We start from the raw sequence: 18,280 nt of genomic DNA on the forward strand, positions 1-18,280 counted from the left end.
CTTCCAGCTCTTAATAGATATTTGGTGTTGGGAATCTGATTCAGGCCTTTATTCTGACTGTCAGTTTGGTGCAGAAAAGGATGGAGAATTGACTTGCACTGTACCTTATGAGGATTTACCATTCTCTGGAGCGGGGGGAGGATTGCAGGCTAATATATTAGGTTGAACTGGATAGGCTGGAAACGACAAAAAAATAAGGCAAGGTGTGGACTATTTGAGGGGTGCCGTACTGAAAATGAGGTGCTTTATGGGTGTTTCTAATATGTAGGCCTTCATAATCTCCTTCAGAACTGAAGTGGTACCTAAAAATTAGTTTAGTCTTTAGTCTTTAGTCTGGTCGTTAAGGAGTTAAATGACCTGATGGAAGCCTGTCTTCTGTTATGTATGTTTACTTTAGTAAGGGAAGAAAAAGTCCTTCATTCACATCTTTTTCTTGTGTCAGAAAAGGAAAACACATGATAGAAGAAAGCTTCCATCGTGCTCTTTAAAGAGGACCTTTCATCAAATCGGGCACATGCAGTTTTATATACTGCTGGAAAGCTGACAGTGCGCTGAATTCAGCGCACTGTCGGCTTTCCCGATCTGTGCCCGGTGTAAAGCACTATCGGTCCCGGGACCGTAGCGCTTTAGTGTCAGAAGGTCGTTTCTGACAGTTAGCCAGGAACGTCCTTCTGCCTCGCGGCGCCTATCGCGCTGTACTGTGGAGCGGGGAGGAACGCCCTCTCTCTCTGCTCACACAGCTCGTCCATAGACGAGTATTATCATTGAGTATTATTTTGAGGTCTGTCTATAAGGACATTTTCCTTATAGATTCGGCTTTCAAGGTCTGATATAACCAAAACGTCATCTCATTAATCTGTGGATATCTGTATAAATTGATCTCTGTTCATTACACTTGCACCCGGAAGTGTCTGTGAGCACCGTCTGCTATTCTCTATGTGTGTGAGAGCAGAGAGGCTGCTGCTGCTACTGATTACTCATCTCCCTGCTCTCACAGACTCATCTCCCTGCACACTGTGATCACAGACACTTCCGGAGTGCACGAAGAAGGCTAATTAGCATATGAATAAAAACTGACTTATTCAAAAACTACTGCGGTGATTTACATACAAAAGACATGTCTGGAATAGCCTTTCTAAAGGCTATGCAAGTATGTGCTTAGCTAAAAAGCTCCAAACTAACTGTTATTGTTTAGGAATGGTGGGATTAAGAGAAAAATATACCAACTGAACTCAAATTGGTGGAGCGGTGCCTACTAACGGATGCTAAGAACTAGAATTGGTGGAACGGTGCCTACTAACGGATGCTAAGAACTAGAATTGGTGGAAGTGATGAAAGATCCTCCTTAAATGGGTGTAAAAAAAACATGATTTGAATAGAATCTTACGTAGGTTCACACTAGCAGTTGAAGACCCTATGCACTTAAAAAGCAATTATACATAGAATCCCGAGGACTATAGATTGCAATGGGGTCCACCTGGTTTCCGCTGATTTTACACTGAAACTGATTTAGGCAGATTCTGTGGCAGAGTCGGGGACTCCGATGTCCATTGCTACAGTAGCATCCTATGAAGGATGACAGCAATGGACATTAACAGGTGGGAATTCCTATTTTGTCTTATTCCTCCAGTATCTCTGTTGCTATGTGTGCAGATCTACTCTACATCATCACCCATACATAGTGTAGAATTTGCTGGACTTTGCATTGCTGTCATCTAGTGTCCATTATATGGATCCACTGTTTCCCTGTGTAGCAGCACTTCCAAGTCTTCTTTATACGCCCCCCGCATGGTCTCATACTGCCCCTCCCCTATAGTATCACATGACCACTGGTCAGCTGATCATTGTAGTGCTCTATTACAGGCTGCTCAGCAGACACTTCCTGCTTGGCGGCCATCTTCATTTCATCATGCGATCACAGCCTGATGTGACAACTTGCTCACTGTCAGGTAATATTTACTAAGATCGTATTTCTTTAGGATCTTCTACATGGACTGGCTGACTAAGGTCATGTGCTGTCCCCTCATGAAGTAGCTTTGTGCTCTATGTAATGGCCCCAGCAGGGTTCTCGGAATGTATTGTTACTGTTCTTTATGAAGCTTCGTCCTCCGTTGTAAAGTCCTACATATGAAATAGACTGTGCCGTGCCTCGCTGTATACGCGCATGTGCACTAATGCTCCTTCTACCTCAGGCCAGAGCTCCAATAGGGGAGGTATATGTGGGGTATACAGCTATGGCAGCCTCCCCTCTGGTGATCACATGACTACTGGGGTCGCAGGGTGAAGAGTTCCTCCTGTAACTGGGGCTAATGTACTAAGATCAGTTCTAGGAGCAATCACCCCAGTATGGGTCATATGGGGGGAATAATGTGTGAAGGGGGGATGGGAGAGGGGTTCTAGCCTCACCTGGTGACAATAAATGTTGCTTATGTGAAATTGACTGCACTGGAGAGTGTGAACTTATGTTTTTGGTTTTTTTTTTTAAGTATCACTTTTTGCTATTAACCCCTTCCCAGCAGAGGCATTTTTAAGTTTCTGTTTTTGAGTACCCGCCTTCCAAACTGCATAGTGGTTTTTTTTGTTTTTCCATTCACAGAACCTTATGAGAGCTTAAAGGGGTTGTCCAGGCAAAAAAAAAAAAAAAGTACAACTCTTTTAAATGAGATGGGAGCAGTGGGGAAAAATAAAGCCTGTTGCTTCGGTGTCTTCCCGTGCCCTGAAGGTTTTTCTGCTTGGGCGGGTCTCTTATGGTATTCTGATGGAACTGATGAGGCAATTGGTGAAGGGCCTTAGTCCTGCCAGGGAGCTACAGGGACTGGTATGCATGTAGTTTTTTTGTTTTTCCTCTGCCCCCTGTTAGAACACTAAAAATCCAATGATCGAATCCCTTTAAGGCCCACCATCCAGTCCCATAATACTTACCTGTACCTCCTGTGGATATATGGATCCTGGGACGTCATCTCTGGAAGGCCACCTCTTCATTGCATGTGCCCGCCAACCACTTAGAGGAGGTGCTGGTCTGGCATGTTCTCCCGGGTCTGGACGTGAAAGCAAGCAAAAGCGTGGGCATAGAGTAAGAAGAGGGGAGTCCTGTCGGCATGTAGTGCCGTATAATATGGACTGCGCATGTGCATAATATACTGTGCAGGGGACACTGTGGAGCATTATATACCATGAAGGGGTAGGTGGAGGAAAGTGCGGAGGATGCAGTAGCTCCCAGAAATCATTCAAATTGCTATAGGTATTTGAGTGCACTTATTAATAGCACTAACAGACTTCCCTGCGACCAGGTATACTTTTTAGTTATACCATTTTCAAGAAGGTCTATTGCTTTGATCACTTTTTATTACAACTTTTATTAGAGGTGAAACAGAAAAAAATGGCACTTTATTTACTGTATTTTTCGGACTTTAAGACACACACGGGGGAAAGGGGTCGGCGCGGTAGTGCAGGGTTGCCTGGAGTGGTACGGGGCCAGCTGGAGATGGCTGGGACCTCTCAGCACTATGATAGCGATCAGCAGCAACCACAGACACCCAGAAATCACTCCAAACACTATTAAAGGTATACTTATTAACCCATTATTTGCACTAACAGACCTTTTAAAAATAAATAAATAAATTCTGTCCAGGAAAAGAAAACCTTTAATGCCTGTGGTCAGTGCTTGCTTTACTATACAAGTATATATGTATTAATATATAATATATAAGGGTGCATGCACACTACGTAACGCCGGGCGTGTATGAGAGCCGTACACGCCGGCATTACAGCAGGGCTGCCGAGCACTTCCCATTCACTTCAATGGGAGCGCTCGTAAAGTTCTGACCGCGGGTGTTACAGGACAGTATCAGCCATAAGATATGGATAACATGGAAAGAGACGTGAAGTCCAGCGAAATCCTTATCGGTAAAAATTGTTCACTTTATTTAATCCATGATAAAAAATACATGCATCTCCATATATAGTGCGTGGCTCAAGGCGTATGGATGACTGAGACCACAGCAGATGTCAGTAACAGACTTAGACTGACCAGCTGACGCGTTTCGAAACAGATCGTTTCTTACTCATAGCTTGGTATGTCTAATCGGCCCACACCCTTATATGGCGGAAAGGGTTGTACAAAAAAGCAGCTGAAATCTAAACTGAGTAGATTGCATATCTCAATTTATCAAAGAAACGTACAGTCTGTTACTGACATCTGCTGTGGTCTCAGTCATCCATACGCCTTGAGCCACGCACTATATATGGAGATGCATGTATTTTTTATCATGGATTAAATAAAGTGAACAATTTTTACCGATAAGGATTTCGCTGGACTTCACGTCTCTTTCCATGTTGTTTGTATCTGTGTTCCAAGCCGGAGGAACCAAGAAGTCTCGCTGCGATTTTCTTACACGCCTTGAAGAGTGAGTGACCCATATATATATATATATATATATATATATGTGTTTTTGGACATTGCATTTGAATTTGATATGAATATGCTCTTGGATGCTTTAGTTTATACCAATTTTTAGGCCAATCTGGGCTGTGATTTTTCTATTGCATTGACTTTATAAGATATGGATGACACTCGCAAGGCAGGATGCGCACACAGTATTATGGTGGTTTGCGGGATGTCCTTCTCGACAGTGCCATACTACTACAGCGGATGTCAGGAAAGGGTTAAAGAAGTTGTCCAGACCAAAAAAAAACCCAAAAACATTATCTATTGTCTGCGGGTTGTTGGCGCCAATGATCTGCCTATATTTAGCAAATTGCTGCTGTCGATGGTTTGCCTGCTCCAGCATTTCAGCAGCTGTCCTGCTGCTGAACTTGTTCCTCACACCATGCCTGTGATTGTTCTGGCATCTCAGCAGCTTGCTGGGACACCATATAATGAGTGTGTTGTTGGCACCAATGATCCCCATCAGCTCCAATTGAGGAGACCTCTGTGACTTCTGGCTATGTTCATAGCTGTTGTTGTTTGCAACAAATTAGATTTTCTTTTTCCAGGCATGTTGAAAATTGGCAAACTGCCGATTTGGATTAAAGGGATTCTACCATTAAAGAAACTTATTTTTTTCTAATTACCACGTCGGAATAGCCTTAAGAAAGGCTATTTGTCTCCTACCTTTAGATGTGGTCTCTGTCACGCTGTTCCTTAGAAATACCGGTACTTACCGGTATGCTAATGAGGTCTCTGCAGCAATGGGGGCGTCCTTCTTCTTCATCTGCCTCCTCCCCTTGTCTGTCGTCTTCTTTCTTCGCCATGTCTGACGCCTGCGCAGTCGGCTCTGACAGCGAGACTCTGTTAGAGCAGACTGCGCATGGCGGCCATATTTCCAAGGCTGCAATTGCGCGCATGTGCAGTACACTCACGTCTTCACCAAACAGAGTGTACTGCGCATGGTCAGTAAGGTCCGTACAGCCCTCTGACGCCTGGATGAGTTCACTCGCGCATCGTATTTTTAAGGAACGGCGTGACTTTCTCAAAGGTGAGATAAGAGGAGTGTAATATAGTATGTGAACAAAAATGCATAAGTCGTGAAGCCATATCATTTACCGGGATAAAAAGTAGCCTATGTTTTAATCGAGTTTACAAAATATCTATGTGCCAAATTTCATCCAAATCCGTTGAGCAGTTTTTGCTTGATTGAGGAACAAGCATCAAAACACACAAACTTTCACCTTTATAATATTAGTAGGATATGACCCAGTTATCGCCAGGATTGCACTGACCCTCAGAATAAAGGTAACTCGTTACTTATGCTATGCAGAAAAACATTAAAAGGTAAAAATCTATACAAATAGCTTGTACAATGTAAAGGCAATAACCCCCAAAATTGCCAGACAAACCATTGAACACAACTGGCTGTGGCAGGAAGGGAATACATAAACTGTGTGAGCGTATATCGGGGTATACCCTAAATTTAGCTTACAAGGGAGAAGTGACACCCCCTCCCCCCTTTCCAAATCATAGGAGCTACCCGGGAAATAGTAGGGAATTTGGTGTTCCCAATGTACTCTGCACAACTTACATATTCACTTTTCACAATCTGCTGTATATTCATGTTCCAGGATACTTATACTCGTTACACCATCTGGTAAATTCTTTGAGGGGTGTAGTTTTCAAATTGGGGTCACTCCCTACGGGAATTTCAATTTTCTGATATCTTAGAGGCTCTGCAAACCTAATAAGGCATCCAGATGCCAAACCTCTAAATCTGCACTCCAAAAGTCATAGTTCTCCTTCACATCTGTGAACTCAAACTGCAGTTTATGACCACGTGAATAACATTGATGTACCCAGTAGAGATGAGAGTACTATTCGAAACGGCCGTTTCAAATAGCACGCACCCATAGGAATGAATGAAATGGCTTTGTTCATTCATTCGTATGGGTGCGTGCTATTCGAAACGGCCGTTTCGAATAGACTCGCTCATATCTAGTACCCAGGATAACCTACTTAATGTCATAGGAAAATCATGTGGTTTTTGAAGCCCAGATTTAGATGGTTTGGTGTTTGGACATCATTCTACTTTTTCAGAGCCCTGAAATTCTCATAAAGTGCAAATCCATGCCTTGTGACCTCATTTTGGAGACTACACCCCTGCATTTACCCAGAGAACAGTGAGCATTTTAACTACCAAGTGTTGCATTTATTTATTTTCCAGAAATCAATATGCAGCTGAAAGTGAAAGGTGAAAATTGGTAATTTTTCCAGAAAGACTCCATTTCAATGTGTAATATGTATCAGAGATGAACGTTCCAAAATCTGCTGTGCCCAGGATACCTGCTTAAGTTTTGAGTGTGTCTCTGCTGACACAAGGTGGACGCAACATATCTGGTACTGAAACTGCGTATTTCTGGAAAAATCGCAATTTTCACTTTTTCCGTAATGTGTGAAAACTAAATTAATGCAACACGTAAGGGTTAAAAATGTTTGCTCTGCCACTTGATAAATTCATTCAGTGGTGTACTTTCCAAAATGGGGGTCAATCTACGGATTTCACTTTACTGGCAATTTGAGGGGCTTTGCAAAAGTGGCTTGAAGTTTAAAAACCAAACTGTGCTCCAAAATAATTTCGTCATTTGAGAGATTCATATGACTGAATAGCCATAAAAAAGCCTATTCAGGTGCTGCTGCCCTTTTTTTTTTTTTTTTTCCAAAGAAACCCACCCATTTTTATTATATATCAGTAAAACCGATCTGTAAATGAGCCCCTCAGTGCACCCTGAGCGTTCCCACAAGCCTCCGTGCACCCCCCTGTGTCATACCTTGCTCTCGCCCCCTCTAGCTTGTGGAGAACTCCACAGTTCTCCACAAGAAAATGGCGCTCGAGCATGTGCAGAAGCGCTCAGGAAGGGAGAGTTACTGCGCATGCCTGCGATTTCCATTGCGTATGCTCGAGAATACAGACGCTGGAGGCGGTTACTAGAACAGAGGAGGAGGACTACTTGGAGCACAAGCTACAGAGGGGGCGTTAGCAAGGTATGAGGCCTGGTCCTTAAGTTACTTTTAGGATGTGTCTTTAAGGGGTTAAAGAGAACCTTTCACTAGTTCCACAAAGTTCAACTTAAATATTTTTATTTATAACAGCACAGCTGAAATTTTTTCTTAAGCACCCACCAAGCAATTATCTCTGTAAGTTGTGGTGCTTTTTATGCATTGTAGGGTCTGCATTGTTAGGCGGTGTAAAGCAGTAGCAGAAAAGGGATGTTATTCGGAGTTCTGACACTGTACACTTTATGGTTGTAGTTCTGAATCTCACATCCTTTACTCGAGTTGGTGGGGATTAACATAAAGATCCTCTTTAAGTTAAAGGGATTCTATCACTAAAATACCATTTTATACTAAATACACGTAGGGATAGCCTTAAGAAAGGCTATGCTTATGTTCATTAGAAATATCTTCTTTCTTCCTTATGCAAATTTTCTCACAGGACTGGGGGCATTCCCAATGCTCTAGTGCTGCTTGAAGACTCTCCAGTGACTGCCCCTATCTTCTTCTCTGCCCCTTCTATCGCGCTCCTCCACCAACTGCGCATGTCCGTTGGCCATTTTCCTTGTGGTTGAATGGGAGAGGGCACAGGAAAATAGCTGAGGGACATGCGCAGTCAAACGCTTTTTGGAGAAAAGAGGCAGAGAAGGAAACAGAGGCTGTGACTGGAGAGTCTTTAAGCAGCACACGGGACGCCCCCAGTGTGGCGAGAGAACTCATTTGCAGAAGGAAGAGAGAAGATTTTTATTTATTTAGTTTTTTAAGGAATGGTGGCGTGGATCAGAATGATAATGGTAAGAGAAGAAACGCTATTCCTATGTGTATTTAGTTTAAAAAGGGTATTCTAGTGATAGAATCCCTTTTAAGATCAACTGAAAAAAGTGCAAAAGTAGTAAACTTAGTATGGTACAACTTTTAATTTTTCCTCTCCTATTGCTTCAAGGTTTTAAGGTGAACACCAATGAATAATTTAAACAATCCACCCCAATGGAATATTCGTCCAAATGGAGGTGACGGAGATGGGAATAAATGGAACTATGCTTTGCTGGTACCGATGTTGGCACTTGCTGCTTTTCGTAAGTTAAAATTGTTTATTATGTGGTAAACTTATTTTTGTATTAATAGAATAAAATTAGTAAATTTTGACTTTGTGTGCAGGATACTCTCTGCATGTACAAAGTGAAATACATTTTGATTTATGTAATAGATAATACAGTAAGATTGTCCAAATGTTAATTTTGTCATGGAACGAATTTAATGAATTACAGTACAATAAATGTCTTAAATTCCATTCACATCTTAGGCCTGGTCACAGTTGCGTTTAGTATTCCTTTTGGGGAGTCCGCTTGGGGACCCCCTGAATGGAATACCGACCGTTTTAAAAAGCGGTGAGCAATGAAAACACATGGACTCCATAGCCTGTAATGGGGGGACCCTATTAAAATCTATGGAGTCCATAGGTTTCTGCATATAATCACTTATGGTACAAGTGGACAACATCATGCTGGTACCTGGTTGGGTAGTTGGGGCTTTATAGCGTTTGTGGTTATATCTTTTATGCTAATATATAGTTTATTGGGTTTGGGGTCTTGTAGAGGCAAAAATAAAAAATAAATTGCTGAAAGAACACAATGAAGGAACAGTGTGTTTGTTCAACCCAACTACAGCACAGCAACCATATTCGTGTAAAAGTCCCTGGCAACTGCCCTGTTGTACTTGGAGAGGACCTATCCAGCGTGATGCTTGATGTAGTATACAAGTAGTGTAACCTCTGATAGCAGTCTTATTAGCTGTAAAACCGCATGGCAGCACCTTACAACCATGGGAGTAGCAGTGGAAGCAACTTCTTGCCCTGGTGAAGTTGTAAGCAGGAAAATGTCCGGAGAGGAGGAAAAGTTTATATTAGGAATTGCGATAGGCTTGTCTGAAAAGATGTGTATTTAGTTTGTACTTGAAGCTGTTAAAATTGTGAGTTAACCTGGTTGTCTAGGGTAGTGCATTCCAGAGAAGTAGTACAACTCGGGTGATATTTTGGATACGGGTATGGGAGGTATATAACAGAGAATGTTTGTTTGTGTTGGGCAAAAGACTGGGATGGAGAAGGAAATGCAAGGAGGTGCAACATTATGGAGAGACTTGTGGATGAAGGTGATAAGTTTATATTGTATCCTGTATTGAATAGGCAGTCAGTGTAGTGAGTAACACAGAGCGGAGGCATCGCTGTCACATGGGTTTATGGCATCTTACAGGAATCCTTGATCTGAAGCAGCCATAAAAGACCACTCTTTGAACTGATAAGGACCTTGGGAACTGATGAATTGTTTACTTGTTACCAATAACCTTCTACCCTCCTACCTAAAATTCTATTCTTATGTGTCCAGCCTGGAGTCTACCTACTGAAGCCTGTGTGTAGCCGATTTCAATAGTTACATAGGAAATCTGCCATAGACTGCCATGAGGTAATTCATAGTGTCCTGTTCATCAAACAAAACTCATCCACCAGCTTGTTGACTAATAGGTTTTGAGAAGAAGAGACAACCGGCAAAGCTGCTGAGAGAGGGCAATTGGGAAAACCAAGATCAATGCTTGAGACTGTTTTAGTAAATGTATGAGTCACGTATACAGTTCATTAATAATTTACTAGATTCTTCCCCAATTATGTTTCATTGTTATAATTCATTAATCCGCTTTTTTATGCTGTCCTAGAAAGCATGATATAGCATTATTTATTTGAAATGTAATGTTCTTCTCTCTAGGATGGATTTGGTCAAAGGAATCTGAGAAAGAAATTACAAAAGCCAAATCTGAATACCTTCAGAAAGTGAACCTGGCTGAGAAGGAACTGGAAACAAAGTATCGCGATATTATTGTGGAAAATAGACGGGCAGTGGCTCACTTGGAAATTGAACTTGACAAAGAACAAAACCGAACTCTTAGTTATCGCCAAGCCCTCATTGCTCAAAGCAAGAAGCTTGTTGAAGAGAGAAGGCAGATGGAACGTGAGCGAGACCAGTTGCAGCAGGAAATAAAGGAAGCTCGGAAGAGTAGCAATGTGCAGGCCTTGTATACAAGTCACCTGCAGAGGGAAGAAGAATGGCAGACAAATGCTAAAAGCTTGTTAAAAGAATTTGAAGATGCACTAAAAGAGAGACAGAACATTTATTGTAGTTGGACAACAAATAGAAAAAATAGATTTAAAATAGAAAAAAATATGCTCATCAAAGCTGCCAGCAATCCAATAGCTGTGGAGGTGGGAATGACGGATGGTTTGATTGACATCTTTAAACATGACAACCATTGTGCTGTTCTGACAAACTCCAATAAGTATGAAAATGGCAAACTAATGTGGATCTACCTAAAATACTGGGAACTGATTGTAGACTTAAAGAAATTTAAAAGATTGGAAGATATGATAGGAAAGTAAAGGTGTTTCCTGGGTAAGGCTTGGTTCACACTAGTGCTCTGTCTTCACAGGAACAAGCAGGACTTTTCTCTCTGCATTTTTGGGGTGGAAACCTGGCAGACCCCATTATAGTCTGGGTTTCTGTGGGTAACTGTTTAAGTGGATTGAGTTTCCGGTTTTTGGGTCCCCAAGTGGACCCAAAGAACGGAAACCGATGCTAGTGTGAACCTAGCCTAGCTGACATGTAAGCTCTATATAGTAAACTCTGTAGTCTGTTTTCTTTGTCTACCTTTCATTGTAAAGAACAATTAAAATAAATGTGGAAAGTAAGCGGCCTATTCAGATCAATATGGTGTTGCACAATGCTCACTTTTTGGCTTAAGTGCCTTTTATTGCTTTGTCAAAATGTGAGTAAAGCCTTTATCCAAACTAAGCATGTGTTGCTCCTTAAGTGCTGTATAAGCACACTGTATTTTGATTTCAACAACATAAGTAATCAAACTTGTCTCTCGCTACTATTTTCCTACTGACAGACTCCCTTTCTATTTAAAAAAAAAAAAAAAAAGTTTAATAAAGTAAATTACAAAATTGTTCGAGAGCATCACTATACATAGTAGGAAAATAAGAGACCCTTTCACTAGGGTATAGCCCCTTTATTCTGAGTGGTCTGTTCATACATGGCAGATTTGTTACAGGTAGTTCTGCAACTACAAATTTGTTCCATACCTCTTAAATAGCATTGTTTCTGCAGCAGATGCATGGATTTCTACAAGGGCCAGTGAGTGGAGTGAGACAGTGCAACTGATTTGACAAAATAAGATGAAGTGGAAAAAAACATTTAAAAAAATTTTTTTTTTTGAGTTTAAAGTAAGGCTCCATTCCCACAGAGTAATGCGCCGCGCATTCAGACACGTATAAATGTGTCAGAGTGTGAGCGCTCAAAACAGATCCCATTCACTTCAATGTGTGCCGGCTCACACGTGCTACACATTGAAATCAATGGGTTAAAAAGCCTCCCATTGATTTCAATGTGTAGCACCCGTAAACTGGCACACATTGAAGTGAATGGGATCTGTTTTAAGCGCTCACACTGACACGTGTATACATGTCTGAATGCGCGGCACGTTACTCTGTGGGAACGGAGCCTTACTTTTGCAAGTACAGGAAAATACCTTCCTATTAGAGGAAGAAGTTACGTCATTATGGTTCCAAGGTTTATAAAATGGTGCCCAACCTGGAGAGCCTCCTCCTTAGGGTAGGATTGTAACCATGCTGCCAGAGGTGTCGAAGGTGTCTGTTGAGCCTGACATGAACCCTGGCACTGTGAAGTGAGCACCTGGTAGAGGTGTAAAAATGCATGTCTAAGTTCCCCCTCTGTCCCTTTATTTCGGGGAGACAGGAAACCCATAAACCCAAAGGGAGATCACAGCTGGTCTAGTGTATTTGCATCAAAATTGGTCTCTAATGTTATAGTCATGTCAAGGCTGCATTGAAAGAGTCTTAGAGGAGCAGCCATCCTTAATGGATGACATCAAGGCACTGATTCTCCAGTTGGTTTGTTGGTCTTTACGATTTCTTAGTTGTCCCTGTACCCTCTCCTGCAGTGTGTGTGTGTGTGTGTGTGTGTGTGTGTGTGTGTGTGTGTGTGTGTGTGTGTGTGTGTGTGTGTGTGTGTGTGTGTGTGTGTGTGTGTATATATATATATTTTTATATTTAAAAAAAAACACTCCTTGGACGTCTGGAGTTAAGGTGGACCTAGAGAAAAGTAAAATTGCACATTCATCACACAATCAAGCTAAATGTTTTTGAGGGTTTTTTTGGTATTTTTTTTTTCCTCCTTCTGACTTCATGGATGTTTGCAGCGGATTAATCTTTGCACTGTCCAGGCATTCAACAGTACACATCTATTTATTCAGGAACTAGGATAATACACTTTACAAGTTGTATTCAGTAGCTTAGTATCTCAGCATCTTGTCTGTGATCTTTGTGCTCTGCTCTACAAACAGGAACTTCCTACTCTGCTCCTGTGGCCCCACATTTTTAACAGTGCTTTATTAACAATATAAACACTATCCTTGGAGACAGAAGCTCATGCAGTAATAAACATATACACAGTAGTTGTTGCAATACAGGCAATAATAAACATTATTCCAACAATGGACAAGCAGTCTAAGGACAGACTCTGAGCTATCCCATTTTTAGGAGACAATATATTTTGTCCAACTTTAGAACCGGTCCTTGAACACTTAGCCATAGGGTGCATTCATACTTCGGATACGCTGACTGATTCTGATATAAAGCTGATCCCATTCATTTCAATGGGAGCCGGCATACGAGCGCGCTCCCATTGAAGTGAATGGGAAGTGTTTAGAAGCGCTCGCGTGTACAGCTCGGAATGAGCCGAGCGTTTACGCGGTATGAAGGGGCCCATAGAGAAAAAAAGCAGCACATTCATTTCAATGGGGAGCGCTCGTATACCGGCTCCCATTGAAAGGAATGGAATCTGCATTATACGCGCTGATTCTGAATGTGTTTTCATGTTCAGAATCAGTCAGCGTATCCAAAGTGTGAATGCACCCTTAAACTATTAAAAAGTTTAGTTTCTGTCATCCTTTACTGTTTCAAAACCAGGAAAAGGGAGGACAGGAAGTTGGAGAGATTCCAAGGGGATACGAGTAGGTAATATCTTTGTTACCCCTAGTTGAGAGCCAGGACAAGAGGTGACTTGCAGGAGTGGCGGAAAATAACCCCAAACAAGTGCATTTTGAATACAGTTCATCTTGGTCACAGGGTAGAATTTTCAGCAGATCCACCTTCAAAGTTTATAGTCACTGACAAGCTGCTGGGCCTGCAGGTAATCATTCCAGTCTCGGCCTCAGAAAAAAAAAAAAAAAAGCAGAGGCCACTATTTAAGCCTGCAAACTGTCATTATTATTTATTTATATAGTACCATCAATGCCATGGTTCTGTAAATGTGTGGGTTTATATACAACACACAAATATAAGGGTCAGTGCACACAAAGTTTTTTGGCGCTGACTCTGCCTCAAAATCGGCCTCCAAAAAAAAAAGGACTTGAAGGATAGGTTAGAGTCCAAGGTTATCTCAAGGCAATGGACCCATGGGACAGGGGTAAGTGTGGTTCCATTAACTTTTAAAGGTGGATCGGGTAGAAGTGCCGTACAAGGTGGGGCGAAGATGATAAACTCAGTTTTTTTTTTCCATGTTGAGTTTGAGAAAGCGGGAGTAGAGGAAGGAGGCTACAGCCGCTAAACACTTTGGAACTCTGGCCAACAGAGGTAGCATCTAGTCCAGAGAGATATATTTGAGTGTCGTCAGCATAGCAATGGTAATGAAAACCATAAAATTCTATGAATTGGCCCAGGCTGAGGGTGTTGATAGAGAACAGGAGGGGTCCTAGGACAGAGCCTTGGGGGACACCTACAGAAAGAGGGCATTGTGAGGAGGAGGTGGTACGTGAGTTGGAGATGGTGAATGTGAGGTATGAGGAGATCCAGGAAAGGGTCGGGTCTGAGATGCCAGGGAATGAGAGTGTTTCTAAACTAGAGTGTTCAACTGTGTCAAAGGCAGAGGAGAGGTCAAGGAGGAGGACAGAGTAGAGACGCCTGTCTTTAGCAGTTAGGTCATTCGAAACTTTGGTTAGGGCTCCCTCTTTATAACAGTTCAATGTCCTCCTCTAGTTTCCCGCAGTTTAAACTGGGGTACCAGGAGAGGGACTGCATACTGTGGGGCAATTGGAGCTATTGCAGCACGCGTAGCCACCGCACATTCCATCCATCTTTCTGTCCTTTGAAAGTTGGAAGGTATGATTTTAGTTTTTCTGAAATGAGTCACCGTTTGTTCGGTTTCATTAAAAATTTAACAATTTGGAATATTTGGGTACAATGTGGCTTGTGGTGAATTAGTTTGTCCATCTCTAGTCCTGCTGCTACCCACAATTATAATACAGTACTATATACCCTAGAAACGAATAATAACCCCTGTAGCGTTTTCAATGAAATGGAAAGACGGCGCTCTCAGGTCACAACAGGATTTTATTCAATAAGACAATGATGCACAACGCTAAAAAATCGCCGCGTTTCGGGCACACCTGCCCTTTCTCAAGTGCGTAACTTCACACAAAGCTCGGTCAGTCTGGAAGATGTATACAATTTGTATACATCTTCCAGACTGACCGAGCTTTGTGTGAAGTTACGCACTTGAGAAAGGGCAGGTGTGCCCGAAACGCGGCGATTTTTTAGCGTTGTGCATCATTGTCTTATTGAATAAAATCCTGTTGTGACCTGAGAGCGCCGTCTTTCCATTTCATTGAAAACGCTATCTTCCCCGGCCTTGGCCGGTGTCCATCAGACGTGCTGCCTCCTCCACCTGACGGTAAACCCCAAACGTAGTTGTGAGCGATTGTCACAACCTCATCAGGTGAGAGGCCATTTGGTCCTTTTAAATCTTCTGGTTATTTCCACCAAAATTTATCAGACATTCTACACTACACTCACCGGCCACTTTATTAGGTACACCTGTCCAACTGCTCGTTAACACTTAATTTCTAATCAGCCAATCACATGGCGGCAACTCAGTGCATTTAGGCATGTAGACATGGTCAAGACAATCTCCTGCAGTTCAAACCGAGCATCAGTATGGGGAAGAAAGGTGATTTGAGTGCCTTTGAACGTGGCATGGTTGTTGGTGCCAGAAGGGCTGGTCTGAGTATTTCAGAAACTGCTGATCTACTGGGATTTTCACGCACAACCATCTCTAGGGTTTACAGAAAATGGTCTGAAAAAGAAAAAACATCCAGTGAGCGGCAGTTCTGTGGGCGGAAATGCGTTGTTGATGCCAGAGGTCAGAGGAGAATGGCCAGACTGGTTCGAGTTGATAGAAAGGCAACAGTGACTCAAATAGCCACCCGTTACAACCAAGGTAGCCAGAAGAGCATCTCTGAACGCACAGTACGTCGAACTTTGAGGCAGATGGGCTACAGCAGCAGAAGACCACACCGGGTGCCACTCCTTTCAGCTAAGAACAGGAAACTGAGGCTACAATTTGCACAAGCTCATCGAAATTGGACAATTGAAGATTGGAAAAACGTTGCCTGGTCTGATGAGTCTCGATTTCTGCTGCGACATTCGGATGGTAGGGTCAGAATTTGGCGTCAACAACATGAAAGCATGGATCCATCCTGCCTTGTATCAACGGTTCAGGCTGGTGGTGGTGGTGTCATGGTGTGGGGAATATTTTCTTGGCACTCTTTGGGCCCCTTGGTACCAATTGAGCATCGTTGCAACGCCAAAGCCTACCTGAGTATTGTTGCTGACCATGTCCATCCCTTTATGACCACAATGTACCCAACATCTGATGGCTACTTTCAGCAGGATAATGCGCCATGTCATAAAGCTGGAATCATCTCAGACTGGTTTCTTGAACATGACAATGAGTTCACTGTACTCCAATGGCCTCCACAGTCACCAGATCTCAATCCAATAGAGCATCTTTGGGATGTGGTGGAACGGGAGATTCGCATCATGGATGTGCAGCCGACAAATCTGCGGCAACTGTGTGATGCCATCATTTCAATATGGACCAAAATCTCTGAAGAATGCTTCCAGCACCTTGTTGAATCTATGCCATGAAGAATTGAGGCAGTTCTGAAGGAAAAAGGGGGTCCAACCCGTTACTAGCATGGTGTACCTAATAAAGTGGCCGGTGAGTGTACATAGTGTGCTTGGTGTCTCTTTTGTTTTTTATTCTAATAACCCCTGTAGGCATCTTTAAATTAATAATGCCCCTGCATGGCTCCCCATTAATACCTCTTGTGTGTTTCATTAAAATAATGCCTCGTGTCCCCATTTCATTAATATTGCCTCCTAATTAAAGGGGTTGCCCTTGTTGATAAAATGTTGAAGAGGGCCATGGCACTGTAGCCCCTTCAAACAGCTGATCTGCAGCTATACCAGGAGCCAGACTTCCACTGATCTTTCATTGCTCCACAGAGTATGACATACCCCAATGGCCCCTCCACACAGTAGTTGCGCCATATAAATAATAAAGACTTGCCAGGTCTTCCTCCCTGGTGCTCTCTTTTGTTCTCTTCTTCTCTGCAGCTCATTGCAGAAGCAGGGGTGTAGCTATAAGGAGTGCAGTTGTAGCCATTGCTACCAAGCCCTGGAGCGCACCGCGGCAAATTTTGCCCCACCCACTTTTGTGTTGACTCCGCCCACTCGTTAATTTTTCATGTGCCTGCACACAGTATAATCCTCCTACAGTCACCCGTAAATTATATGTCCCCCCTCTATCTCTCCCCAGTTTCATATACACCCTTCATCTACCCCCAGATTCATGTCCCCTCCATCTCTGCCCCCAGATTCATGTCCCCCATCTCTGCCCCCAGTTTCATGTCCTCTCCATCTCTGCCCCCAGTTTCATGTCCCCCCCCATCTCTGCCCCCAGATTCATGTCCCTCCATCTCTGCCCCCAGATTCATGTCCTCTCCATCTCTGCCCCCAGTGTCATGCCGTCCTCTCCATCTCTGCCCCCAGTGTCATGCCGTCCTCTCCTTCATCTGCCCCCAGTTTCACGTTCCACCTCCACATTAAACTTACCTTCTCCTCCGCTCCCTCGCCGCTCTCTGCGCGCCTCTCTTGCTGACACATATGAGGAGCTGACACAGGTCAGCTCCTCGCTTCGCCACTGCGCGCCTCTCTCGCTGACACATATGCGGCTGAAGCGAGGAGCTGACCTGTGTCAGCTCCTCGCTTCGCCGCTGCCGCCGGCTACTGGCTTGTAGACGCGATGTGATGATCGCGTCTACAAGCCAGTAGCCAGCGGCAGTGGCGAAGCGAGGAGCTGACCTGTGTCAGCTCCTTGCTTCAGCCGCATATGTGTTCAACTCAGATCTGCGTCCTCTGGACGCAGATCTGAGTTGAAATCGGGACATACCTCCCTCCAACCGAGAACGCGGGACATGTCACCCAAATCGTGAATGTCCCGCGGAAATCGGGACGGTTGGGAGGTATGAAATTATACATAGCACAAATTTTGCCATAGGCCCTGGAGCTTTAGATCACATTTTTGTGCAGCAGGTCTGCACTGAGCTGCAGACAACACTTGCAGATACAAATCTGAATTGTGGAGCAGGAAGCTAATGATCTCCTGCTTCACCATTGTATTCACCATTGCATGGGCGTAACTACCGGGGTAGCAGCGGTAGCCACAGGGCCTGGCGGGCCCCTGATGTGTGTGTTGTTTTTTTTGTTTTTTTTTTAAATGGGCTGTTACCTGCTGAAGTAACTCCAGCAGGTAATAGGCCGTATTTACTTACTGATCCTCACTCCAGCTCATGGCCGCCTGCGCTTCTCCTTCTGTAGAGGTGGCTGTG

At 43.3% G+C, this 18,280-nt stretch overlaps 1 protein-coding gene across 1 annotated transcript; it reads left to right on the forward strand.

The window, feature by feature from the left end:
• The first annotated feature begins 1,889 nt into the window (after positions 1-1,889).
• On the forward strand, positions 1,890-11,216 carry CCDC127 (coiled-coil domain containing 127). The gene is made up of 3 exons (XM_075271161.1): positions 1,890-1,949; positions 8,427-8,559; positions 10,240-11,216. Exons 2-3 carry the CDS (start codon positions 8,445-8,447, stop codon positions 10,905-10,907), a joined length of 783 nt encoding a protein of 260 aa, XP_075127262.1. The 5' UTR covers positions 1,890-1,949; positions 8,427-8,444; the 3' UTR covers positions 10,908-11,216.
• Positions 11,217-18,280: the final 7,064 nt, after the last annotated feature.

The sequence above is a fragment of the Leptodactylus fuscus genome, chromosome 4 (genome assembly GCF_031893055.1).
Source record: "Leptodactylus fuscus isolate aLepFus1 chromosome 4, aLepFus1.hap2, whole genome shotgun sequence".
NCBI classification, from domain to species: Eukaryota; Metazoa; Chordata; class Amphibia; order Anura; family Leptodactylidae; genus Leptodactylus; species Leptodactylus fuscus.